The sequence below is a fragment of the Blennius ocellaris genome, assembly GCF_963422515.1.
Source record: "Blennius ocellaris genome assembly, chromosome: 20".
Classification (NCBI taxonomy): Eukaryota; Metazoa; Chordata; class Actinopteri; order Blenniiformes; family Blenniidae; genus Blennius; species Blennius ocellaris.
This window is the reverse complement of record NC_137669.1, coordinates 1,678,870-1,706,594: the sequence shown is the minus strand read 5'-3', so window position 1 is coordinate 1,706,594 and position 27,725 is coordinate 1,678,870. Positions and strand designations below refer to the sequence as shown.

General features: G+C 46.0%; 1 protein-coding gene across 1 annotated transcript in view; it reads right to left on the bottom strand.

Annotated features, from left to right (window-relative positions):
• Nucleotides 1–27,725, bottom strand: part of col14a1b (collagen, type XIV, alpha 1b) — a 106,696-nt gene that overhangs the window by 59,448 nt on the left and 19,523 nt on the right. Inside the window, exons 4-7 of the mRNA XM_080515985.1 lie at nt 27,437–27,580; nt 15,117–15,194; nt 703–861; nt 503–622 (exon numbers count right to left, since the gene is read on the bottom strand). Coding sequence (XP_080372111.1) covers nt 503–622; nt 703–861; nt 15,117–15,194; nt 27,437–27,580 — 501 coding nt within the window. The remainder of the gene's footprint in view (nt 1–502; nt 623–702; nt 862–15,116; nt 15,195–27,436; nt 27,581–27,725) is intronic.

Below are 27,725 nucleotides of genomic sequence, written 5' to 3'. Positions count from 1 at the left end.
TTTAATGCAGAGAGGAGTTTACTACAGCCTCATATTAAATCAATAATAAAAATAATAACAACAACTATTATTATTATTATTATAAAGCAAACAGAGCTCCGGTGTCGGAATAGTATTGGTATCGGCAGATATCTAAATTCAGGTATCGGGTTAGGAAGTGAAAAAATGTGGATCGGTGCATCCCTAATTATGATTATTGTTTTTGCAGTTTTTCTGATGAGTTTTGAATCCTTCCAGATCTGGTTCAGATGAATGGTGTGGAATTAGTTTGATCAAAAATACTCTTTTCCCTCCATTTTTAAAAATGGTTTATTGAAGTCTGAATGAAAGAAATCCTCCAAACTGCTCCTGACTTTATGGACCAAAGAAGCAGAATTTCCCTTGATAATCTTCATTTAATCCAACATCCATGTTTCAGACGCTTCTGATGCTCAGACTCAAATAAAGAAGGACAGTGAACCTCCGACATGACGAGCTGTGGTGGGATGGTGTGTTCTCTTACCTGTCAGCGTGTTCCCTCCTTTGTATGGCAGGTTCTTGACAGCGTCCATGACGGACTCCTTGGTGGTGTGGGCATTGAGGTGCCACTCGATCCGGGGGTCCCCGCTGTACTGAGCCAGGCCTGGGGGCAGAGAGCCGGGGGGGGGTTACCCTCGGGGGCAGGGGAACTTCCACCACCAAAGTTAGCCCCGCCCTGCTCACCGATCCGGGTCCGGTCGAACTCCACGGAGAAGGCCCGGACCAGGTTCTCCAGGAAGGTCCGGACCAGACGGAAGTTGATGCGTCCGATGCTCCAGGACCCGTCGACTAGAATCACGATATCGGCAATGGCAGGGGTTTGACATGTGAAGCCGTCTTCAGCTGAGGGGACACCAGCCAGGGGAACAGACATTAATCCAGAAATAATCCCAATCTGATCAAGTCATCCAGTCAATCCATAAAAAATCCTTATCTATTTCATTCATCCAGACCAGTTAAGAAAACTGAGAACCTGATCAGCTTAATATGAGCTCTTCTCCTTCAGACTCAGTAAAACTGTAAGAACCAATAAACATAACACACGAGTTCCAAGGGAAAATTATTTAATAACAGAATGTGGAAAATAAGTAAAATGATAACAGAACCAGAAAACTACAAAAAAAAGAAAAACAGGTCAAACTGAATACAATAACAAAAAAAAGAAGAAAATTATTCAGACAAAATTCAGACAATAGCAAAAGCAATATAAAACTTTTTCAAAAGATTTAACGAAGAAAATTAAATAAAAATATAAATGACAGCACTTTTCCAATTAGAAATCTAATATGAACACATGAACACACACACACACACACACACACACACACACACACACACACACACACACACACACACACACACACACACACACACACACACACACACACACACACACACACACACACACACACGCGCGCGCATGCATGCACACACACCCCTGAATTCCGACTGTGTAGCAACTTGTACGAAGAAGTTTGGCTCAGTGAACACACAACGAAAAGAATGTAAACAAGCTGCAACCTGAACAACTGACATGCACACACACACACACACACACACACACACATGCACACAATCATCTGAAGGAAGTCTGATACCAAGAAGACCATCAGTGTCTGAGTCTCTGGCCTCACAAGTGAAAACCATGTTTTTTATCGACTTCTGTCATTCATAAAAATGTTTCCATCCACACGTCACTATGAACACGACTCAAAATGCTGTAGTACACCTGCCAGGTCTTTAGGTGGCGCTGTAACGATGCCAGAGAAATCTGTACACTGAAAACAGAGCATGAAATACTTCCTCCTATCTCCTTTCCTATCCACTTCTCCTTAACCCCAGAAGTGGTTAAGTGTCGGCCATGATAAGGAGCGCTGGGATTCTCACTAATCTAAGGAAAGGAGACTCAATGCTTCCGCTAGAACCTCCATTGGCCTAGGAAACACTGATGCTTCCTTTAGAACCTCCTGTAGCCCAGGAAACACTGATGCTTCATTTAGAGCCTTCTTTAGTCTCGGAAACACTGATGCTTCCTTTGGAACCTCCTTTAGCATAGGAAACTTAATCTATTCCATTTCTCATCCTGCTCTTTTATTTAACGTTCTTATGCACCTTATTTTAGATTTATTAATGCCTTGTTTACCGGTTGCCAAGCAACGACATCTCGTTGCCAGTTTCCTCACTGTGTGATGTACTGTGCAATGACAATAAAGAAAGTCTAATTCTAAGACTAAGTCTAAGTCTAAACACTGATGGTTCTTTTAGAACCTGCTTTAAGCCTAGGAAAAACTGATGCTTCCTTTAGGACCTCCTTTAGCCTTGGAAAAACTGATGCTTCCTTTAGAACCTCCTTTAGCCTTGGAAAAACTGATGCTTCCTTTAGAACCTCCTTTAGCCTTGGAAAAACTGATGCTTCCTTTAGAACCTCCTTTAGCCTTGGAAACACTGATGCTTCCTTTAGAACCTCCTTTAGTCTAGGAAACCCTAATGCTTCTTTTACAACCTCCTTTAGCCTCGGAAACACTGATACTTCCTTTTGAGCCTCCTTTAGCCTAGGCAACACTGATGCTTCCTTATAACCTCCTTTAGCCTAGGAAACACTGATGCTTTCCTTAGAACCTCCTTTAGTCTAGGAAACCCTAATGCTTCCGTTAGAGCCTCCTTTAGCCTAGGAAACACTGATGCCTCCTTGAGAACCTCCTTTATCGTAGGAAGCCCTGATGCCTCCTTTAGAGCCTCCTTTAGCCTCGGAAACACCGATGCTTCTTTATAACCTCCTTTAGCATAGGAAACACTGATGCTTCCTTTAGAACCTCCTTTAGCCTAGGAAACACTGATGCTTCCTTTAGAACCTCCTTTAGCCTAGGAAACACTGATACTTCCTTTTGAGCCTCCTTTAGCCTAGAAAACACTGATGCTTTCCTTAGAACCTCCTTTAGCCTAGGAAACACTGATGCTTCCTTTAGAACCTCCTTTAGCCTAGGAAACACTGATGCTTCCTTTAGAACCTCCTTTAGTCTAGGAAACCCTAATGCTTCTTTTAGAACCTCCTTTAGTCTAGGAAACCCTAATGCTTCTTTTAGAACCTCCTTTAGCCTCGGAAACACTGATACTTCCTTTTGCGCCTCCTTTAGCCTAGGAAACACTGATGCTTCCTTATAACCTCCTTTAGCCTAGGAAACACTGATGCTTTCCTTAGAACCTCCTTTAGTCTAGGAAACCCTAATGCTTCCGTTAGAGCCTCCTTTAGCCTAGGAAACACTGATGCCTCCTTTAGAGCCTCCTTTAGCCTAGGAAACACTGATGCTTCTTTATAACCTCCTTTAGCATAGGAAACACTGATGCTTCCTTTAGAACCTCCTTTAGCATAGGAAAAACTGATGCTCCTTCAAAACCTCCTTTACTTCAGCCGAGGAAACATGGATGCTTCCTTTAGAACCTCCTTTACTCTAGGAAACCCTGATGCTTCCTTTAGAGCCTCCTTCAGCCGAGGAAACATGGATGCTTCCTTTACCAAAGGAGACCAGATCATGCCACCCCACAATTCAACAATGTTTGGCCTAAAATCCCATTGTTCACCCCTTCCTTGTCAGGAGGGGGGGGGGGGGCATTTTTCTTAAGCAAAGGAAAACCTGGCGACCACATGGCTGAAAATGACAATGGTGATGTGACCACCACCAGGGGGCCCCCCCGAGACCCCATCCTGTAAGCTGCACTGCGGCACCTCACCAACTGGGCGCTCCGCCAACTCAGCTACTCCCAGAGGAGGAGGCTGCTCTCTGGCCCTGAGACCAGCACAAGGAGATTGGTGAAGACGAAACCTGGCACCATGTGGTGTCCTAAATTCAAACTTGAATAAAACCCCCTTCCAGCTAGCACCCAGAGGCTCTTCCCCCGAACTGCCAGCTACATGTCTCTCAGGCATCGGAGGAAAAAAGAGCACAAAGTAGACCTACAGAACCAAACCGAGGTTCAGCCCGCTGGATGAGCAGAACACAATTTGGAATGACTGTTTCTTCTTCTTCTGACCCTTGGGAGCCAGCGAGCTTCTCCCCTCATCGCTGCACAGCGACCCAGGTGTTGTCCAGCTGAACACGAACCCCCACAGTTATGGTTCCGGATGCCAAATCCAGACCCGGTAACGGACACGTTTCCACAGCATTTCGAGAATGACAGCACTGAACGGTGTGAACCACGTCACTGGAGAACAATAAGAGAGCTTTTGTCTGGGCAGCGCTGCTAAAGTAGCCTGAAGCTAATATGCAATGTGTCATATTGTGTCATGATCAGCCGGTAAAGAAGTTGCCGTCTGTTTATGTACATGCGTAAACGTCGTGCTCATCACCATCACGAGGATGAAACTCTGTTCCTTCACCTCAGACACCAGAGGTCCAGATGAGCTCCAAAAGCCACCCTGATCTCTGTGTGAAGGAACTGGGAAGCAGAACTGAACTCTCTCTACTTCATTCTCAGGCCAGGTGGCAGAAGAAAGAGAGAAGAGAGTGAAGAGGTAGGCAGATGGGTGGGGGACAACATACAAAACCCTTAGTGCTACATATATAATTTACAGCTATCAAACTGATCCAAATATTTTCCAAATGTTGTGAGATTAAACCAACCTCAGCAGCTCTAACTAGACCAGGGGTCGGCAACCTTTAACGCTCAAAGAGCCATTTGGTCCCGTTTCCCACTGAGCAATACACCCAGAGAGCCGCAGACGTTTTATTTTGACACTCCCACCGGCTGACCATGCCAGGACCACACTACACACACAACCTTCTTCACTGCTGGTTGACAACTTACAACTAATAAACTAAAGCAACAAAAACACAACACAACACAATCATTACCGACACTACAAACCTAACATAACCCCCAATAATTACATTTAAAACACGTCAAACAGAAACTCCCATAATGCATTGCAGCAATCAGCTTCTTTATTGCTACACATTATTAAAATGGAAGATATATGTGGAGATCTGGGATTTCTAGAACTATGAGTGTGAGCGGTGTGTCTTTAATGTCCTGTAGTTGTTGTGTAAATCACAAAAATTTGCCGTCACTCTCAACAAGTCTGCAATGAACCTCCTGGAATTGTCGGCGCTCCGCAGCGCAGCAGTTTTACTGTGAAAGGTACAGGAAGCTCCCAGCTTCAGACACCAGTTGAGCCGCTGTCATGACCTGCAGCCGCTATTCTACGTTCTTCATGTCATTATTGTTGCGTAATGACGTCACATCGCTGCGTCGTTCACGACCCTACATTTTATTCCACTCTTTGTAGCGGGACTGTGCTCTGGGTGGCTTTGCCTCCTTACGTCTCCAGGATGAACTGCAGTGGGACCGAGGCTCCAGGAGCCGCAGTGGAGGGACCAAAGAGCCGCATGATTGCGGGTTGCCGACCCCTGACCTAGACAGTAACATGACTTTCTAGATTAAACCAGCCTGAGCAGCTCTATCTAGACAGTAACATGCTTTTCTACATTAAACCAGCTTGAGCAGCTCTATCTAGACAGTAACATGATTTTCTACATTAAACCAGCTTGAGCAGCTCTATCTAGACAGTAACATGCTTTTCTACATTAAACCAGCTTGAGCAGCTCTATCTAGACAGTAACATGCTTTTCTACATTAAACCAGCTTGAGCAGCTCTATCTAGACAGTAACATGCTTTTCTACATTAAACCAGCTTGAGCAGCTCTATCTAGACAGTAACATGCTTTTCTACATTAAACCAGCTTGAGCAGCTCTATCTAGACAGTAACATGATTTTCTAGATAAAACTAGCCTGAGCAGCTCTATTTAGACACTAACATGATTTTCAAGCAGGGATATAAATTAGTAAGTCGGCAACAACATAATAACATGGTTTTGGTAATTGAATGAATAACGGCAGAAAACAAGAAACATCACCAACAAATCTTATTGATGAGGAGTGGAAAGTGTGTGTGTGTGTGTGTGTGTGTGTGTGTGTCTGTGTGTTGGGCTGAAGGTGATGCTTTCCACCCCTCAGGCTGTCAGCCGGACTTCCACCAGGCCATGGCGAGATCCCTTCCTCCATCAATCCAACCGCGAAAAGGAAGTGAGAACCACAACCCAGACCCCCCCCCCCCGGGAGCGCCACGTCTGAGTGAGCATGCCCCCCGCACTCCAGCCGCACTCGCCCCAGACCAGGGTGGAACCACAGCAGGAGGTGCTGGGGAGGGGGCCCATCTCCTGCCCCCCAACCCTGTGGGGTGTTGGATGCATGTAGAGGTGTGTCTTTGTGTTGTGAGGAAGCAGGTGCCATATGTGTGTCGAAGGTGCGGTTTAAAATTGAGAGGTTGCGGGGGCCAGGGCGTTCCACCACTGCTAAGTAGCTGAACCCCAAAGGAGGGAAAAAAAGGCAGATTACAGACTGTGTTCTGAGGAGCACAGTCTGTAATTGGGGGAAAAAAAAAAAAGTCCCTGCGTGACGAAGTGTCATCAAAATTGTTAGCGGTGCAAAGTCAGGGCAGAGGCTTCAGTAGCCTGGGCCCCCCACCCGAGGCACCGCCCCACACGTTATCGCCTTTCCTAACTCCTGTAGGCAGCCTCCTAACACCTTTCCTTAACTCCTTTAGGAAATATCCTAACACCTTTCCTTAACTCATTTAGGAAGTCTCCTAACACTTTTACTTAACTCCTTTAGGAAGTCGCCTAACACCTTTCCTTAACTCCTTTAAGATGTCCCCTAACACCTTTCCTTAACTTCTTTTGGAAGCCTCCTAACACCTTTCCTTAACTCCTTTTGGAAGTCTGCTAACACCTTTCCTTAACTCCTTTAGGAAGCCTCCTAACACCTTTCCTTAACTCCTTTAGGAAGTCTCCTAACACCTTTCCTTAACTCCTTTAGGAAACCTCCTAACACCTTTCCTTAACTCCCTTAGGAAGTATCCTAACACCTTTCCTTAACTCCTTTAGGAAGTATTCTAACACCTTTCCCTAACTCCTTTAGGAAGTCTCCCAACACCTTTCCTTAAATTCTTTTGGACTTATCCTAACACCTTTCCTTAACTCCTTCTGGAAGTCTCCCAACACCATTCCTTAACCTCTTTAGGAATTATCCTCACACCTTTCCTTAACTCTTTTAGGAAGTCTCCTAACACCTTTCCTTAACTTCTTTCGCAAAAATCCTAACACCTTTCCCTAACTCCTTTAGGAAGATTCCTAACACCTTTCATTAACCCCGTGATGTCCCCTACAGGATCAAGGAAGCATGGATTAGAAAGGAGATAGGAGGAACTACTTGAAGCACCCTGGTATTGGAGAAATCTCCATGTAGTCTAATTGAAGTGACAAGCCTCAGCAGCTTCAGCAGCTCCATCTGCAGCAGGTAAGCAGCGATTGTTATTGTCGTTGTCTTTGTTGTTAAGTGATGTCGTGGAGAGGGAGGCGGGGCTATAGGTCGAGAGGTGGGCTGATGACGACATATTTTTCAGCTCATGTGCATCTTGTCTGTCAACACGCCAAAGGAGAGGCAGCATTTTCTAATTCCTCCACTCTGGAACTTCTTTTCAGGCTACTAAAATGCTGATTTGTTTTTCATCGCCGCAAAACGCTTCGAGAGATTCCTTGTCCCTCACAACAGTTCTGCTGTCCCCACTGACCTGGACCAACACCATTTTGCTCATTGAGCAAACAGGTCAAACAGATTTCAACTCAAGCTTTAACACAGCCACTCGATAGAAACTGACACTGCAGCTGTCAAAAACGACACCAGGCATTACAAACAAAAACAAACTGCCTCAATCACAGCTTTCACCTGCAGGCTAAGAGCATTGATTTCCAATAGTTAATAACTCATATTTTAGTCTTGTCCATAGTTTTGTCATTTCACTGTTAGGGTTGTATTGCTGTCACTCAGGTTGCTGTTCGACATTTCACCGCTGCGAACACTGTTTCAAGATTGCTACAGACTGACAATAAGGTATGTTTCTATTCTATTCTCTTCTATTCTATTTGATTCTATGATCGGACAGAAATGATGGTTACATGAAAAGGCATTGCCGTGTGGATGATCGGACAAAAACGAAAGTTGCTTGTGTAACTATGGTTCTCTGAATTTGGGATGACTGCCAGAGGGGGTGACTAAAGCAATGGATGATCATCCAGTGGGCAGAGGTTCTCTCTCTGGCTCCTCCTGACTGGGGGTGTGACCCTCACTGGGGCTTCTCGGGTCTGGGGGTGTCCACACCCAGTGGGCAAACCGCGCACACGCACACACACACACACACACACGCACGCACGCACGCACGCACGCACGCACGCACGCACGCACGCACGCACACACACACACACACACACACACACACACACACACACACACACACACACACACACACACACACACACGATGCAGCAGGGATGGTTGGGATTCCTCTCAGTCAATAAGATCTAGTGAACAAGTCGATGTGTTTCCACTCGTCTGTAACGAGACCAGAGCAGCTCAGCACAGGAAGCATCTACATATTCTACACACTACACACCCCACACACACATAGTTTCTCTTTATACTCTCAATAAAAAGCGACAGGCATGCTCAGGCATAAACACACAGAAAGTAATCTATTACATGTCAGGGTGCAATGCTTGTTCAGCTCGGATCGGAACAGAAAGCAATCTATTACTGCACAACAGATCAGTAATACTTCAAATCAATGGAGAACATGACATTTCTACTGGTCCTATTATTGATCCAGTCCTCACATTTATCCTGTTATTGATTCAGTCATGATCAAAATGTTTCAGACAGACAGACAAAAACAGAAATAAAATGATAAAATCACATTAAACAGTAATAACGTGCCAAGGTTCATCATAATATTTAAGCTGCACGGAAAATCCAGTCACCCCCAAGTACAATCCAACCCAGAACCAACCCCCTCCACTGCATCCAAACCCAGAATTACCCCCCTAGTGCAATCCAACCCAGAACTAACCCCCTCCAATGCATCCAAACCAGAACTAACCCACCCACTGCACCCAACCCAGAACTAACCCCCTCCACTGCATCCAAACCAGAACTAACCCACCCACTGCACCCAACCCAGAACTAACCCCCTCCACTGCACCCAACCCAGAACTAACCCCCCCTACCGCACCCAACCCAGAATTAACCCTCCCACTGCATCCAACCCAGAACTAACCCCCCCTACTGCACCCAACCCAGAACTAACCCCCTCCACTGGACCCAACCCAGAATTAACCCCCCCTACCGCACCCAACCCAGAACCAACCCCCTCCACTGCACCCAACCCAGAATTAACCCTCCCACTGCACCCAACCAAGAAGTAACCCGCCCACTGCACGCAACCCAGAACCAACCCCCTCCACTGCACCCAACCCAGAATTACCCCCCTAGTACAATCCAACCCAGAACCAACCCCCTCCACTGCACCCAACCCAGAATTACCCCCCTAGTACAATCCAACCCAGAACTAACCCCCTCCAATGCATCCAAACCAGAATTAACCCCCTCCAATGCACCCAACCCAGAACTCCCCCATTGCATCCAACCCAGAACTAACCCCCCACTGAACTCAACCCAGAATGAACCTGCCCACTGCACTCAACCCAGAACTAACCCCCCTCACTACACCCAACCTATAACTACCCCCCCACTGCACTCAACCCAGAATTAACCTGCCCACTACACCCAACCCAGAACTAACCCCCCCACTGCACTCTGTAAAGCTTCTTAGTGAGGAATGTGAATCACTACCAGAGCTGCAGGTTCCCTCTGCAACATCAAAATCCTCCTCAGGCTGAATTCCATCCTTTCATTTTTAGAATGTTGTAATTAAAGATGATTCTGTCTCCTGAGCTTGAGATGCTACCAACTTCTCAGCTGCTCTGCTTTTTTTTAATTTTATTAAAAAAACATTTTTAAATACAGTACAGTCATTCCTATGTGCTTTTACAGAGAAAATAGAAAAACCCAACATATCCATGTAGGGATTTCTTACCTCAAAAGGATCACTATTTATGTTGTGGTTGGCTATCGATAATTATTAATAATGATCAAAGATAGTTATTAATAATGTTATTGAAATGTAATCTGATGTGTATCAGAACCTCGGAGCTCCACTGTCTTAACAGGAAATGATAGTCAATTCAGTTCTATCAGTCTCATAAGATATACTAAACAGTTCATCAGGAATTTGAATTAATAGTTAAATTAATTACAATTACCAGAATTAACAGTAAAGATTGAAGGATTTTGGAGTTTTTGACACAGAAGAGGTCGACATTTCATTCACCTTTGTGCTCATTAATAACACAGCAAGTATGATTCCAAAAATTACATCCCCCCCCCCACAACCTCCCCAGCACCCCATAGGCCAGGCCGCCACTCCCCCAGATCGCAGAGCTGCCAACCACCCAAGCCACAACGCCCCAGCCACAGATGGCCCCAAGAGCCCCAAGGTGGAACTACCACCCCCCCACAGGGCTACATGGTGTATTTAATTATTGGGGACCATGTCAATTCAAATTGTGCCAAATGATTTTTCCTACAAACAAACATTCTCTCCAATGTGATGTGGTCTAGGAGTAAGTTTTTAAATAACTTTATATTCAGATTACTTTTGGATTTCCAGTTCATGAGGATCAACTTTTTAGCGATGCTTCAGGAGACCAGGAGTGTGAAGGACTCGTTTTTCTCTCTTATAATTTCTGTGAGATCACCTAACAGGCAAAGTGCAGGTGAGACTGGAATGGGGGGTCCAGGTATAACGATAAGTCTTCACAGATCTTTTGTTAGAATGTTTGGACTGGTGTACACTGCCAGAGTGTGTGTAGGTAGTTATCAGGGAGATCACAGGGTAGACAGGTATCAAGGAGATCACAGTGTAGACAGGTATCAGGGAGATCACAGTGTAGACAGGTATCAGGGAGATCACAGTGTAGACAGGTATCAGGGAGATCACAGTGTAGACAGGTATCAGGGAGATCACAGTGTAGACAGGTATCAGGGAGATCACAGTGTAGACAGGTATCAGGGAGATCAGCTGTGCAGTTAGAACATATGTTAGAGGAAGTGAGAGCATCTTGAACAGCTTTGTCCTGTAATGAACTAGTGTAGGACCTTGTATTGTCTGAGCTGTATATTGGTGTTTTTGCTCATTTTGAATATATTTCTACAGATTAGTGACCAAAGCGTTGGGTCTGTGTTGATGTTGAGATCTTCTTCCCATTTGGAGCTTGAAGGGATATTGTGGTTTTGGAACAAGACAGGATTAAAGGATTTTAGAAAGTGGTTTTGGAGCTGAGATCTTCAGGAGGTTTGTCACTGTCTGAGGTCAGTTTAGGTTCATCTCTTCTAGTTTGAACTTTGTTTGTATTATTGACTGGAGCTGAAGATGTTCCAGATAGTTATTTGGACTGATACCATAAGTTTCTATTAGATCTTTAAATGGAATAAAAGAGTTATTGAAGAGAAGGTGTTCCAAGGTTCTTCTTCCCTTGTTCTGCCATCTTGTGAAGTTTCTTGGTTTCTTCCTTTGCAGGATGTCAGGATTGTTCCAGAAGGTGTGAGTTTGCAGGGAATGAGTGACGATCCATTCATTTGAAGAAATTCCCACCAAGCTGTCAGAGATTGTTTATATTGATGCTTTTAAAGCAGTTGTGTTTTTTGATGACAGGACTGAAGAAAGGAAGGTCTCTGATGTGGAGATCTTCACAGAAGGTTTTTTCAATGTCCAGCCAGCCTTCATCTAAGTTTCTGATTAATCCATTTTACCACATAAAGTCATTTATTGGCAAGATAATAATTAGAAAAGTTTGAAAGTTCTAAGCCACCTTGGTGTTCTGTAGTGTTTTTAAACTTATACGTGATGGCTTATTTTTCCATAAGAATTTTGAGATCTGGGAGCTGCTCTGCTAACGACTGACCTCAAGAGGAAACTCCACTTCAAGAGAAGAGACTGAAATCCAGGGCGACTGATGTCAAGTCAGAAGTGTCAGGGAAACTTAAGTATTCACAGCTAAATAAAATGTTGTCTCTGTATTTACTGTGGATGAAGTCAAACACATTACTGTTATTTTACATACAAAATATCACCCAGATTATAGAGCATCTGCCTCCATGAACATCCAGATCATAGAGCATCTTCCTCCTCTCACGTCAGATTATAGAGCATCTGCCTCCATGAACATCCAGATCATAGAGCATCTTCCTCCTCTCACGTCAGATTATAGAGCATCTTCCTCCTCTAACATCAGATTATAGAGCATCTTCCTCCTCTAACATCCAGATTATAGAGCATCTTCCTCCTAATTGGTTTAACTTCAGGTAAACTTTGTAATAAAGGGTTTGGATTAATCCATGAATCACATTTCCACTCCTGGTCTTTGATTGTGCCCACTGTGTATTTTCTCTGTGAATGGATTACTTGCATTTTAGGGGATTATGTGTATTTCTCATTCTTAATGATTAAGGTTCCTTCACCAGCAATATGAAAACAATCCATGGAATAAAAGTCTTATTCTGGTTCAGGTTCAGTTACTGTCACACTTCCCAGCAAGCAGCAGTGTTTGATTGCAACATAAATACACGTTAATCTGAGGCCCCATTTACACAACAATGTTTCACTTGACATCACCTAATTCGTTAAACAAAAGGAGTGCGTTTCCACTGCAGCAGCAGACACAGGGACAACTGTGTGGTTAGTATGACGGGCCCTTCGAGGGCGCTGTTGCTTGATTTTTTAATGAAACACACAGACATGTGCAGTGGACAATACGCTATAAAGGTGAAGAAAATGGAGAGAACCTGACATCCTAGTGGACTGATGATGCATCGGATGCTATCAGTTAAACTACTGATATGGACGATAAAACTAGAGTCATACCACTATGGGTCGGCCATGTTTGTTTACAAGTGCATGAGCAGAAGGGGGGGGGGGGGGGGGGGGTGAGCAAGAGGCTCCATCAGTCTCTGCAGGAGGGAATAGAGAACGTGAGAGAATCTTGCCACCTTGGGAGGTGGACTTTTTTTTTGCAGAAATAGTGGATCAGCACAGCGGGGTCGTGGAAAGAGACCCCCCCCAAATATGAAGAAAGTATTTTGGATACACTCATCGTGTAAATGGGGCCTGAATTAGCCACCTGCTACCTCCACGCAAACATCAACATCAAATGATCTCAGCAGGACGTCACGCCACAATGGACAGAGAATTTAATTCCAGATTGAAAAGATTCAACTTTCCTTTCGTCTCATGCCGTTTTCCAAAGAGTCTCATGTTCTCATGAAAGAATACATCCCTTAGATGTGCTGGAGTTTTTCACAATGTGAATGAAAATGGATGGTTTCATGAACTGAAGGCGTACAGATTTCCTCCAGATTAGCTGTAGATTTACCATGTTGAAAATAATAATTTTAACACCTGAGGGAGTTCATAGTTCAGGGAGAAAAACAATCGAAGCAGGAAAGAAGGATGAAGATGAGGAGGGGAAGAAGAGGAAGGAGAGGAGTCACCCTCATAACAATCCAACTTGTTGGCCTGTCCACTAGAATGTCAGTATTCTCCCATTGTTAATGTTTAGAGTGAATGATGCGTGTGTGTGTGTGTCATTTTCTTAAAAAAACAAGAGCAATTGGATATTTCTGACCTCCGCCAAGAATCGACATGGACACAAGGAAATGAGACATTCCACATCCAGATCAACTGCCTTTATTCATTGATTTAGTTTGGTGATCCAATGATTTTATTTCAGAATATGAAAGAACACAAGACAATATTCTTACCCCCTCCCATGTTATCATCCAAACCGTAGTTGAGGAGCCTGGCTTGTTATGGCGTTTCACTCACTAACTTGTGGCTCGTGTCTGCTGGTAATGAAAGCTGTCTATCGGGCTGACTCTGATGAGGAGTTGAATGGAGGGAAAAGAGAAAATGCTGGTGGTGCAGAATTGTGTCCGTTGATGTCTCCTTTAGCACACAATGGACTAACATAGGTCATTTCACACACACCTGCTGGAGAGCAACAGGACAACATCAATCTACAAATACCAAAACTAAAACATGCTACAACTCCTTTTCCCACAATGCAACTGACATTTGAAGTGACATGCTCAGCATGAAACAATAGCGAAATGAAAATGTATTAAAAAACATTTTTTATCTGGATCACCACCAAAATGTGATGGGTTCTTCCTCAGAATGCACCAGTGGACCAATTGTCATAAAGATCAGCTCATTAGTTCTTTGAAATATCTTGTTAACAGTCAGACAGACAAACAAATGTGGGTGAGTTTATAATCTCCTTGGCGGAGGTAACTACCAACAGCACCAACAAGTGGCCCAACATGAAAACTGCATCGTGTTCACTGCTTCTACATTCAAACACACCTTGTGGTTTGGACGCCTTGCTGTTCAGACACTACCTGAAGCTCCTCAGACAGGATTCCAATGACCTCAAGACACCAGACTGACTGAACGTCACTGCAGCTCTGTCATCTCATCAGGTAGCAGGAGGAGAACAAGGAGACAATCACCAAACCTCTGAACCTCCTCCAGCTACTGACAAACCACCAAAAACAACACTTCAGGGGTTCAAGGGGTTTTTTTCTGCCACAATTGCATCAGAAGCTGCTGCAGCCACAAATCGAGAAGATGAGCAAGCTAAACTGAGAGGACGACCAATGGAGACGAGGACAAACATGTTAAGAAAAGGCTAACTCTCTTCACAGCTTGGTGTAATAGCTGTAAAGTAGATTAAGAATGTACACGCACACACACACACACACACACACACACACACACACACACACACACACACACACACACACACACACACACACACACACACACACACACACACACACACACACACACACACACACACACACACACACACACACACACACACACACACACACATCTGAACATGGCCTTTTGTTTCTGGATTTATTTGCTTCGAAGCTCCTTGAATGTTCGTTTTCTTTCCTACAGACATTTCAAAGTGAGCCGCCCTAGACTGAATCCATCTGGACAACAGGATATGTGGACAGACATGTGGATGGACAGGTTGAGGGACATGTGGACATCTACTCTATGTTGGCTCTGCCTTCCTACCTTCCGAGATGTGGTTGTCCTCCCTGATGTCTCCGCTCTGTCCTTGAGATTGAGCGACTCCTGAACTTGGCTGCTGAGCTGCAAACACAAGAAAAAAAACTCAATGAAACAATGGAAACAAGGAGAACTCTGGTAACCTGGCCAGATTAGCTTTCAGAACTCTGAAAGTCAAATGATCAAACCTGGTTCATTCAATGTTTCATTGGACCTGGTGCTTTAAGTAGGCAGGTAGGCCCCCTAACCCCAACCCTTTCCCTTTTACTCCTCAGCGTAGCATACCCGGACTTTCTTCTGGCATATAGCATATACCAGAACTTTTTCTGGCTTTCCCCAGAAGTCAGTACCACCCTCCAACCTCTCCACAGTTTACAGCTTGTACCGCATGGTTTGAGTTCCCAATAGACAGTGCACAAGTGCAGGCCTTCGGGTGCACGTCTAAGAGGAATATGGGAAAAACACGGCAATTATGTATGACTTTGTTGACACAGAGAGAGAAACTGTGCATACGCACTTTCTAGAATCCTGTTATCGATGAAGAAATAGAGCTTGCTGACGAAGAACACAACGAGGAGGACAGATTTGCTTTGGCAGTGTTGAAAGACGGTGTTCAGAAAAAAATGTACGCAAGAAGTGCCCGGGCATTCAGTCCCACTGCGTTGGACTGATGGGGTCAGAAAAACGTTTTCAGAAAGATTCTAGAGTAAGAATAGAAAACATGGAGCAGGAAGGCTGATTGTTTCAAAAAGCCACGAAAAAGAAATGCACTCCACTTATAGTCCAGACAATACGGTACCAGTATCGTCACTGAATGTTGCTTGTTGGACAGCATCCAGATGACACTTTCAAACATTTCTCCGATATGAAATATTGTAAAAATAACAGATAACTTCAGCTGTTTTTAACTCAAATATGACTGTCGGATGAATTATTTAAAAATAAGTGGGGATCTTGTGCTAATGAGTTGAAAGACTCAATGCAATCAAAAAGTGAAGGCAAATCAGATCCTTCATATGAGAATCACTATTTGCTTCGAAGTGCCTGGAAATGATCGGTACTGTCTTCCAGTTTGATGTATTTCAGAAGCTTGTATCATATTTAAAGTTTTTTCTTCTTTTAACTAAAAATAATCAGCTCTTGTGGCCACAGATTTATCAAATCGAGGATGACAATGTTATTTTATTGGAATCAAGTTAATGGAGAAACAAAGTGCTAGTTTTCTGCAGAATACTCAACGTTCTGGACTCAACTTTATGCAGGATAATTCCTCCTCCCACAGTTCATTCTACAGTGGAACCTCCAGTTCCTCAGCCCAGGCCTCCCTGATATGACCCGTACCAACTGGTTGCTTCAAAGCAGAAAGGAAGGGAGAGGTCAGGTATTTGGAATTTTGGGGAGAAAAAAGTAGATCGTAAACAATGTGGCTTATTGGTTTAAAGGGGAATCCTGAAATGGATTTTCATACAAAGTGTCTGATTTGGAGGCAACGATAGGAATGTGATTGAGGGAGGTTGAATTTGATTTGCAGTTTGGAATTCTATTCAAACATATTGTCTATATAAACGTTGAACCCGGAATCCATGCTCTCCTTCTCTGGGGGGAGGACAGTGCCACAAGCCCCAGGTTGGAAAAGCCCCATCATTGGTCAAACCCGACCCGGACACCACAGGTGTCCGCAATGCAAACTTGGTAAAACCCAGCTCCCAACCCACTGCCCCCCCGCTTCTCAAAATCGGTCTCCAAGCAGGGAGCACGTCTCTGCAGCACCGGGAGACCAAGAGAGCACAAAGTGGACCACAGAACCAAACCAAGGTTCAGCCCGCTGGCGAGCAGAACACAGTGTTTGGACTACACCTTTCCTCTTTTCTTTTTGTGGATCGTGGGAGACAGACGTGAAGCCGCAATCTCTGGTTTTCCATCTCAGAACCGGAGTTCCAGTGGGCCTGAGGATCTCTGTGTGGAGAACAGAGTCTCAGAAATGAGCCTCACCAGAACTTTCTTCCTCTTTTCCTCCTCTCTCTCTTTCATTAACCCCTCGTGTGAGCACGCACCCCGTGCGTATCCCACCACTGCGTGTGTTAACTGATCGAGATAATCAAGATAATGTCCACATAGCCACATTTAGCATCCAAACCGCTAACTTGCGCCGTCGTGATACTTCTGTATCATCACTGGAGTTTGACCGCACGACTCAACATCCAACATCTGGCGTTGCAGTAATGATTTTGCCCCGGTGAGACCGCTTGCGCCGAGCGTTCCCCACACGTGCGCGACGGACGTCTTGTTTATCTGGTCACAGAGCAACCGCCACATCCCCAGAAGGAGCGAGTCGGGTGCCTCTAGTGGCTGCGTGGATCATCGCAATCTCTATTTATGCCCACCTGGTGGTCATTGCGCTCTCCCTCCGGGCGCCACGGCATGCCCTTCATGGTCGTCACGGTCACCGCCCCGAACCAGACGCCTGCCTCCCTCTGGCGTCCGTTCGAGATCATTACACCCACTCACACTGACCCTCCAAGGTCCGACGCCACCTGCTGTACACCCGTGGTCATTACATCCCCACTTTTACACACACACACACACACACACACACACACACACACACACACACACACACACACACACACACACACACACACACACACACACTCTTTCTTTGTATAGTGTTTGCTGTTTAATAGATTAGATCTCCATGTTAGATGACGTTTGCTACTTGAATGTATTGATTCATGATATGATTGCCGAATTGTTTATGAATTAATACACCTTTGTAATAAACGCCTGTTAGCTGAATTGATCGATTCCTGGTAATTATTGTGGGTATTTATTGCTGACAATTCACTGGTTTGTAACAGCCTGTGCTCGAATCTCACACCTTCCCTGTTATTTCAGATTGTTATATTCTGCAATATATTGGAATATTAACTAACTTAAATAACCCTTTTTACAAACAAGACTGATATTTTGGTATTAGCTGTTTCCAGTTTGTCAGGAGGTAGGCTGAGATCTCCCTTTAAGAGTGGGCGGGCCACAGGTCTGGGTGGTCCTGTTCCACACCTGTAGCCAATTTCTGTCATCACCATGCCCTATATATGTCCTGTCTGTGCTCCTTGTTGGTCTGTTAGTCATCGATGTCTTGTCCGTCCTGTCCAGTGTTTTGGAGTACAAGACTGCTGTGCTCCTCAGATCGAGGAGAAACCTGCAACTCGTCGGTCTGTACAGTCCTTGTAAATAAAAGACTTGATTGAACTCAGCCGGCCTCCAGAGTCCTGCACTTGGGTCCTGTCCGTTACCAGTGACACAGTTTAGCTGGTGGTGCCCAAATTTCATTATTTGATAAATAACCAATTTATTCAAACTAATAATTTTTCAATAATAAATCATTTTTTATTATTTATTAACTTTTAAGTAATTACTCAATTACTCTAGGAGTTGGCAATGAGTAAATGACCATTTACTTCCATTAATAATTAAAATTTTTCATAAATTACTTCCAGCGATCTATTACTTTCAGTAATCTACTACTTACAGTAATATTAATGCTAATAACAACCATAAATCCCAACATAAAAGATCTTCAGGACAGCACAGTCCTTGCTTCATCTAGTCCAAAAACATCCATCAGCCCTGGTTTAAACAAAAGATTGCAGGCAATTGGTCTGTGCAATGATATATTAGGCAGGCAACTAGATTGTTTTCATTTGATTCAGTATCTTAAGGATACTGAGAACAAAATTATGACCAATTAGTTTATGTGAGGGCTGTGTTTTAGAAAAAAAAAAAAGAGTGCTGGAAGTGAGGTTCCTGTAATGGATAACGCTTCATATTTTAACCAGTGTGGGGAGCCAGCAGACCATCATGTTCAGGGAGGCCCCGATGCTGAAAGGTAAGAGCCCTAGCATTTGCAGCCCAATAATATGGTTTCAATACGGGACACGCGAAGGCCTAGGCCACCACAATTGAGCTCTTTCAGCAGGTGAGACTTTGAGATGCGGAGAGGTTTGTTTTCCCAGACCAAAGGGAGGATAATTGAGTCAAGTTGCTTGATGAAAGGTAGTGGTAACATTACAGGAAGTACAACCATTTAATTGCATTGATGGGGTCGATCATGGAGAGGTCGTGCAGCTTCAATTCTGTCAAAATGACTATCAATGCTTCTACCATTTCCAAGAAATGTAACTTCCGTATCATTTCAGGGTTTCTGGGAATTGTCAATCCAAGATAAGTTATGTGAGAGGTCACTAATTCAAATAGCAAGGATTTCAAGACAGCAAGACTCAAATGATCTTTCAGATGCATAAAGTTACTCTTACTCCAGTGGATGGTATATCCTGAAAGTACACTAAATTAATTAATGAGGCTTAGGATGTTGGGAACAGAAACTGCAGGGTAGATAGACCGATTAATAAATATTCAGCATATAAATTACCACAGCACTCAAAATTTCCAAATTTCACACGATGAATACCTGGATGACTCCTTATGGCTATTGCCAGAGGTTCTAAGGCTACATCAAAGAAGATTGCATTATTTTAAACCTTGCTGCAAGTTAAAGGGTTGAAATTTGTCCAGATTAGTGAGAACTGAAGAGACAGGGTTAGAGTAGATTATTTAAACCCAGTCTGGGATTTTTTTGTCCAAAGCTAAATTGTTTTAATGCCTAAAAAAATGAAAGGCCATTCAATTAGCCTTTTGGGCAACGAGGGATATGATAGCGGTCTGCGAATTGTTCTTGAGGTTGGCGTACATCATATTTAGAAGTAGACTAAAATTGCGAAATGAGAATCTTCCAGGAACAAATCCAGTCTTTTCAAGTCTTTCAATCCTTGTCTCCACAAGGGTTGAACTGTGATAATGAGGTCAATGATCTCATCTGACAGAACTGCAGAAACATGTATTTATGGACTCAGAACGATGGAATTAATATTCCAACACAGAAAACTCATGCAAGAGAAACTCAGCCTCAAAACAACTGGATGGAAAATGTAAACTAAAAGAAGAGCAGTGAGGAAGTTCATCCCAACACGTTTTTGCTGTAATATAGTGAAACTGAGTGATCACAGTGCCGTCGCTGATAAATTAATATCACATAATGTCACCAAGTCACTCATTAACAAGTCAGCAATGTTCTGGCTTTGGCTGCAGCAGCAGTGTTGCTTTTAGCTGCTGGATGTGCTTTGATTCTTCATTTTATCAATAATCGCCCCTTCAGTCATCTGTAATCTGCGCTGCAGGATTTCTCAGTGAGTATCTGTGTGTGCTCATGTAGGTCTGGGTTGAACTCGCAAGTTGATAACCTGCTTCATAGTATTGGTGATCAGGATCTCGCACATCTCGATAAGTCAACCCAGGAAACAGAGAGATCCTGGATATGTTTATCACACCTCGTAGTCCAGGCCTCAGGTGTATAGCCTAGAGATTTTTGTTTTGATTGTGCCTTAAGAAGTCATGTGTAACTTGTGTCTACCTACATTATTCTCATGGAGATGCTGTTATTTTATGTTTTTCTATGAGATTTTCAGGTAGATCGGGTAACAGAATACACCCAGAGCATCCTCCACAGGACGTCCCGAGGGACGGGGTCAAACACCTTCTCCAGATCCACAAAATACATGTGGACTGGTTGGGCGAACTCCCATGAACCCTCATTCATGGGAGTTGTGTTGACAGTCTATCCAAAGTTGAGTCAAAATAGAGCAGCAGTTAAAGTCACCTCAGATGATGATGTTAGAGCAGGAGAGTGGTATTAAATAAAAAATGTAAAAACCTGAGATATCCAGTTTGCTCTTAGCGTGCCCTGTTTATATGCACCGATTAGTTTCCTGAAGGAAGATGATACATTGCTTTAGCAATTTAAGATGAGCGAAGACACGTCCCATTTTGATCACATGACCCAGACCCTTTGCATTTCATGACACTAGCGTCAATTTGTTGTTAATGCTGCTATACACTCTATTGTCAGGTACTGACATGACTCTTGAGATGATGACAATTTGGAAACTAACCCTACATAATACAGAAAGCAATAACTCAAGAGATATACTGGGGTGCAAAACAAAAGTTACATACCTAACTACCATTCTATGAATCCCGGATGAACACCAGAGGCAGTACTTTAGCACTGGATGCCTCCGTCTCATGTACACACTGGTCGAACACCTATACCAACAAAGTCACCTGTTACCCCCAAGTGAATCTAGAAGTTCCAGTGTCACCGGTGGATCTTTTCCTTAGGAATCCGGGATTCATAGAACCGTAGTTACATACGTATGTAAATTTGGTTCTATTTCATCCCAACTGAACGCCAGAGGTGGTGCTTTAGCACTGGATGAACAATGTCAACAGTTTCATGAGGAATCCGGATACGCACCTCAAACACTGGATGCTGAAGGAGTGATGGCCAAGACCACTCCCAGAGGAGGGAGCACAGCCACGTTCACTCTGTAGAATCTTGTAAAGGTGCTGGGTGAGGTCCACAAGGCTGCAACACAGACCACCTCAATGGGCACCCCCTTCAGAGAAGCCCATGAGGTAGATACACTCCTCGTTGAGTGACATCTCACCCCGGATGGGGGAGGGAGAGCCCTTGCCGTGTACGCATGCGTAATGGCAACCACCACCCAGTGGGATAGCCCCTGCTTTGACAGGGCCCTGCCCTGCCTCGGGCAACCGTAGCAGACAAACAGCTGCTCACATTGGCGTATGCTTGATGTTACATTAATGCAAGTCTCCAGGGTCCGAACTGGGCACAGCAGTTCGGACACCCCTCCTGAGGATGGTTCAATGCGTGCCAACCAGATAAGCTTGTTAGCATACGAGGGCGACAACACTTTTGGGAGAAAAGCCACATTCAGCCACAACATGACTCTGCTCCCCCAAGGGTGCCACCTCAGACACGCGCCTTCTACTGAGAGGGCATGTAGTTCACCAACTCACTTCGCGGAGACAATGGCCAGGAGTAATGCTGTTTTGACAGACACCCACTTGAGCTCCACTTGTGTCAAGGGTTCAAAGGGATGTCAGCCCAGTGCCTCAAGTACCAGGGGCAGATCCCATGCCGGACCCCTGTGAATCCTTGAAGGCTGGAGCCTTCGGGCCCCTTTTAGAAAGCAGGCCACCAATCAGTGGGAGCCCACCATGGCCGAGTCCACTTGGACGTATCTGCTGAAAATAGTAGCAACAAAGACCTTCAGCGTCGACTGCGAGTGGCCACTATCCAGAAAGGACTGGAGAAAATCAAGGACAGTGGTCACTGGGCAGTGGACTGGGTCCAGCTGCTTGTCCACATACCAGAGAACCTCCTGAACTTGTTCTCATATTGAGTTCGGGTGGATGGTGCCAATGCATTCAGGATGGTGGCTCTTAAGGCATCGGTACAGTCATTTAGCAGCGGGTTGGCTCCTGTAATGGCCACGCCCACAGCTGGAGACGCGCAGGGTCCGAGTGCCATATCTGACCCCCAAATTGGGAAAGGAGATCCCTCCTGTTGGGGAGGTTCCATGGCTGATGGTGACAGAGCCTGTACAGCAGGCGAAACCAAGTCCTCCCCATCCATCAAGGAGCCACTAGCAGCAGGCCCTGCTCGGAGACCCTGTGTAGTGTTGGCATAAACAATGGCGGGGGGGTGCATTGAGCAACCCTCGTGGCCAGTCGTGTGTGAGGGCGTCTTGCCCAAGAGGGGGCAGTGGGTCGACTCCTCCGAGGCAACGAGGTCTACCTCTGCCTTCCCGAGAAGTTCCCAGAGGTTTTCTATTACCTTGGGGTGAAGCCTCCATTTGCTAGTCGAGAGAGAAATCCAGCACTTGGTTCTGTTCCCCTGGCACATGCATTGCTCTCAGGCTGGCCAGCCGGGGAACTGCCCAGTCTAGGAGATATTCACCCGCAGTAACTGCAGTATATTTTATTAGTTTATTTGTGCCACCGCCACCATGTTATCCAACCGGACAAGGACATGCCTTCCTTTTATGAAGGGCACAAAGTGTTCTAGGGCAAGGTGAGCTGCCAGCAGCTCCAGAACATGTATGTGCCTCGTGCTGTCCCTGGTCAACCACAGAGCCCACACTGTCCACTTCTTCCAGACGACGCCCCAACCTGTCGGGCAAGCATCCACCATCACCATCTCTCTGCAAGACAGAATGGCGCCCAGAGTAACCCCCTTCGCCAGAAACTACCTCTCTCCACAAAATGTTACAGATGGAGCACAACTCAGGGTAATCATGATCCTCCAATACCTGTGTAACCTGGCATCCAGGTGGAATCCATTGATCCATATCTGGAAAGGCCGAAGAGCCAACAGCCATCAGTTTGCCTGCGATGCGCAGCAACTGAACATTAGGCACCGTCCTGCCTGACCTGAAGTGGGGCCGGGAGGAGAGGATGTTGTCCATCCATCCAGCTGTCAAGCTTGCCATCATGGTGACAGAATTTAGGTCAATACCCAGATAAGTCACATGCTGCGAGGGATCTAGACAGCTCTTCATCATGTTCACCCTTAGTACCAGGTGATCGACATGGGTCAAGAGTCGGGCCGTGTCCTTGGCTGCCTGCGCACAAGAGGGCGCACAGACAAGCCAGTCGTCGAGATAAGGTTGAACCTTCAGCCTGTCTGCTTGCAGAGGAGCTAGGGCAGCAGCCACACAGTGAAGACCTGGGGAGAGAGGGACAGTCCAAAGGCTAGTACCCTGAACTGATAGTGGTGCCCCAACAAGGCAAACCCGAGAAACTCCCTGGGCTGTACTGCAATGGGCACATGGAAAAATGCATCTTGGAAGTCCACCAGCGTGAACAACTCCCCCTTGGTGATCGCACACCGGACCTATCCTGTGGTGAGCATGTGAAACGGCAGGACCTTTAGGAACCTGTCTAGGTCCAATACTCGTCAAAGGCTGCTGTCCTTCTTTGGAACCAGAAAATAACTTGAGTAAAATCCCCCAGGTTGCAAAAGGGGGTCTACGGGCTCGATGGCACCCTTGGCCAGGAGTGAGGACAACTCCTGGCTCAGAGCCAGGGCTTTCAACGAGGTGGTTGATGATGGTAATCCTGACCCGGCAGACAAGCGTGGGTTGGCGTCGGAACTGCAAGGTGGAGGCCTGGGTGAGAGTAGACAGCACCCAGGCATCCGGTGTGCATGCAGCTCAGAAGCTGAGCTGCAGCCGGGAAAAACAGCCAACAATCGGCCGGGTGTAATGAGCACCTGCGGCCTGATCCTGCACCTGCAGGCTGCCTTGGCGGTGGGCGTGCAGGGGGGCGAAATCTTTAAGCCTGCTCTGCTGGCTGTCCATACCGCTGATGGCTACGAGAGGTCGACCTCTGGGGCCACTGTTGAGGAGCAGTCGTCGAGGCCCTGGGTCTGCTAAGTGCTGCTCTGGGCTTCTGGAGGCCTGCCAGCTGCTGCTAGGTTACCACTGCCTGGGAAGGGCACTCCAGAGCATTGAGGGCAGAGGACCCAAACAACTCCCCCGGCTCAACTGGGAGGGAGAAGAGAACCCTTTAGCATGCATCGGTCCGGGGTGACTGCGCTAGCCACACTTGCCTTTGTGCTTGCACCAGCATCGACATAAGATGCCCCATCTCCCTGACCATGAGGGCAAAGGCCTGAAGCAAAGCATCGCTGAGATCTATCAGTAATGCATCAACCGATGCTTGTGACAGAGAGGTTCGGAGGGCCAGCATAAGGTGGGAGAGGGACTTACCAATCCGCCCCATGTGGGCTGCAGCATTGTAGGCCTTCGACAACAAGTCCTCCGTGATCCAGCATTGGGGTCAAGGATACCTAGCTTTGGGCCTTAAGGACTCGTCCGGAGACACTATCAGAGTCGCAATAGCCGGCACTATAGCTGGTATTTGGGCCAACCCATACTTGGTGGCATCCTGCATAGCTGCTAGGGCCCTGGCATCCGAGTTGGAGTGGGAGATCGCCTTGGTGTATCTCCAGCAGGCGTGAAGCTCCCTGACATAGTCCAACGATGGAGGGCCTGAAAAAAATGTTTGGCGCCTGTTGTTGTCAAAAGAAAGCTATGTCAAGCTGTAGTCAAGCCAGGCCCCATGGATTATGGCCCCCATAGGCGTGTCTTCATCCCCCCGGCAGTAGACTCTGCCGAGAGTGACTCCGAGGCATGCGACAGGGAGTCCACCCCAAGATCTGCGAACTGGATCTCTACAGTGATGGACATGGTGTCTTCATTGGCCAGAATTCCCATCTCTGGAGGCGCCGTCGTTGAGGCTCCAGGCTGGAAAGCCCTCAGAAGGTCTTTCATCTGACCCAGCTCAGCTGACAATTGGTCAACCTCGGCTGCCAACTTATTACCCCTCGGTCTCTTGGCCGTTCGTTTGACCACTGGGACCTGGCAGGGGATAAGCTGGTCATCCAGAGGGGGTTCGGCCAGATCCAGGTCCGAACCCCTCTCTTTCCCTCTCAGCCTGGCCATGCGTACCAACAATGGCATGGAGCCGAGTGGTGGGCAAAGATCGTGACCATCCTCCAGCTCCAGAGGGGCCAGGCAATCCACACAGGCGTGGGATATGGCAACAGTAGGACACCAGGAGCGGGAGTGAGGACACTGCATTCACCAGGAGATACTGCGCCGTGCGCCAACAGCTCGAGCGGGAGCACTGCTGCTGATTGACGGACTAACCAGGTTTGAAGCAGCCGATGCTGAGAAGAAACCCCAATACGTTAGTTGTAGTAGTAGTAGTCGTTAGTTTGAGCGTGAGCACTGCCACTAACGAGGTGCTCGCCACACTGGCTAAGCGAAAAACAACAGCTTGAGCTGCGAAAAAGTAGGTGCGCTCTCAGTGCTTTGTAAGCATGAACGGGAGCACTGCTACGATCGACACGCTACTGTATACAAGGTAAACAACAGCCAACGCTGTGATACAAAAGCAACAGCCAAAGCTGTGAAAACACTGACCGGGTTGTAAATCGCCTCATTAGCCTGAGTGGAAGCACTGCTGCTAACTGCGGGCAACATAAAGTGACAGCCGAAGCTGTGAAAAAACTAACCTGGGTTGCAACGCCTCCGAAGCATGAGTGAAAAACTTTCAGAGAAGTTGGAAAGGAAAAAAGACACTATAATGTAATTTACTCCATCTGAACATACTGGATATTGTCTTGCAGCTTGGAATGATTTTTTAAAGTCAGTATTCACAAACGTCACCTCTCCTGGCGTGGTAAAAATCTTGAACTGACCACTGTGCTTAACGGTACCCAAGCCTCCCTGGGAAAAGCAGGCAATTATCCAGCTTGCGCTCTTGGAGGTTGGACCTCATTAAAGTCTCTTCTTTGCCACATCGCTTCAGATGTGTATTCTTGGAAAATAAGCGCCTTGTTGCCCTTATAAGCCAACTCCCTCATCCTCCGGAGGCACTGTATGAGCTCCCTTTCGTGATAAAAGTGGAGACCGGGCGACGTTGGCATAAGGCTTGGAACCTTCCTGACTTCGTGGACCCCGGGTCCGGTGTGGCTGGTCTATCACCACCGGGGACTGGAAACTGTCTGCGCTTACATGTTTCAGGATCCATGCCTGGACTGTTGGTTTTCCCCCTTCTTCTTAATTGGGTATGTCAATGATTTTGATATTATTCCAGTGTGACCAGCCATCAAGGTCATCCCCCTTGAACTTCAGTGCATTATTTTCCTCTCGGAGGCTCGAGAATGCCTTTTCCAAAGCAGTTGATGTGGCTCTCCTGCTCCTCCATGGCTTCCATCTTTACTCAAACTTCAGCCTGTGAGCCTGTACTGCTTGGAGAGTTTGTTCAGCTTTGGCGAATCGCTCACTGATGTGCGTCAGAAGTTTATAATAATGCACGAGTCTTATATAGCACTTTATTCTATGAGATTCAAAGCTTATCAGTGACCTACTGAGGTGGTACAGCTTGATTGGTAGGTTGATCATCTCCCAATCGGAAGGTTGCAGGTTCAATTTCCATCTCTGCCTGCTTACATACTTAAGTGTCCTTGGGCAACACCCTGAACCCCAAACTGCTTCCATTGGAGTAACAGCGCCTTGCATAGCTGTAGCATCCTATTGTGTGTGAATGTGATTAGCTATGTAAAGTGCTTTGGGGCTGCTCACACATATATAAAGCACGATATAAGTGAAATCCTTTTACCATTTACCTTCGACCAGATTAGAGGCAGATCCTGTGTCACATCATCAGTCATTGCTAGCATGAGTCTTAGCTGAGGGAGAGCAGTGTATCTCGCCATTTCCAGGCTTCTTGGGAATGATGTCACATCTTTCCTCCTGACGTAGTATTTCTAAAAGAAGAGTCTTTCCTCCTCCTGTAGTGTTTCTAATAGAAGAGTTGTCACCTGTTCTCACCTTCATGTCTTATCTGCAGAGCTTTGCTCTCCCTTCTGCCTCTGACGGCCACGATCTCAAAGTCGTAGTCCTTCGACGGGTCGTAGCTGTCGATCACCAACTTAGCTTCCTGTTTCAACAGCTGAACCACCGTCTGCTGTCCACCTGAAGGAACAGACACTGATGAGGACAGTACAGACACAAAACTCATCTTCAGCCAACAAAACCCTCACCTCATACTGTCCTTGGACCCCCCAAAACGCACGCACGCACGCACGCACGCACGCACGCACACGCACACGCACACGCA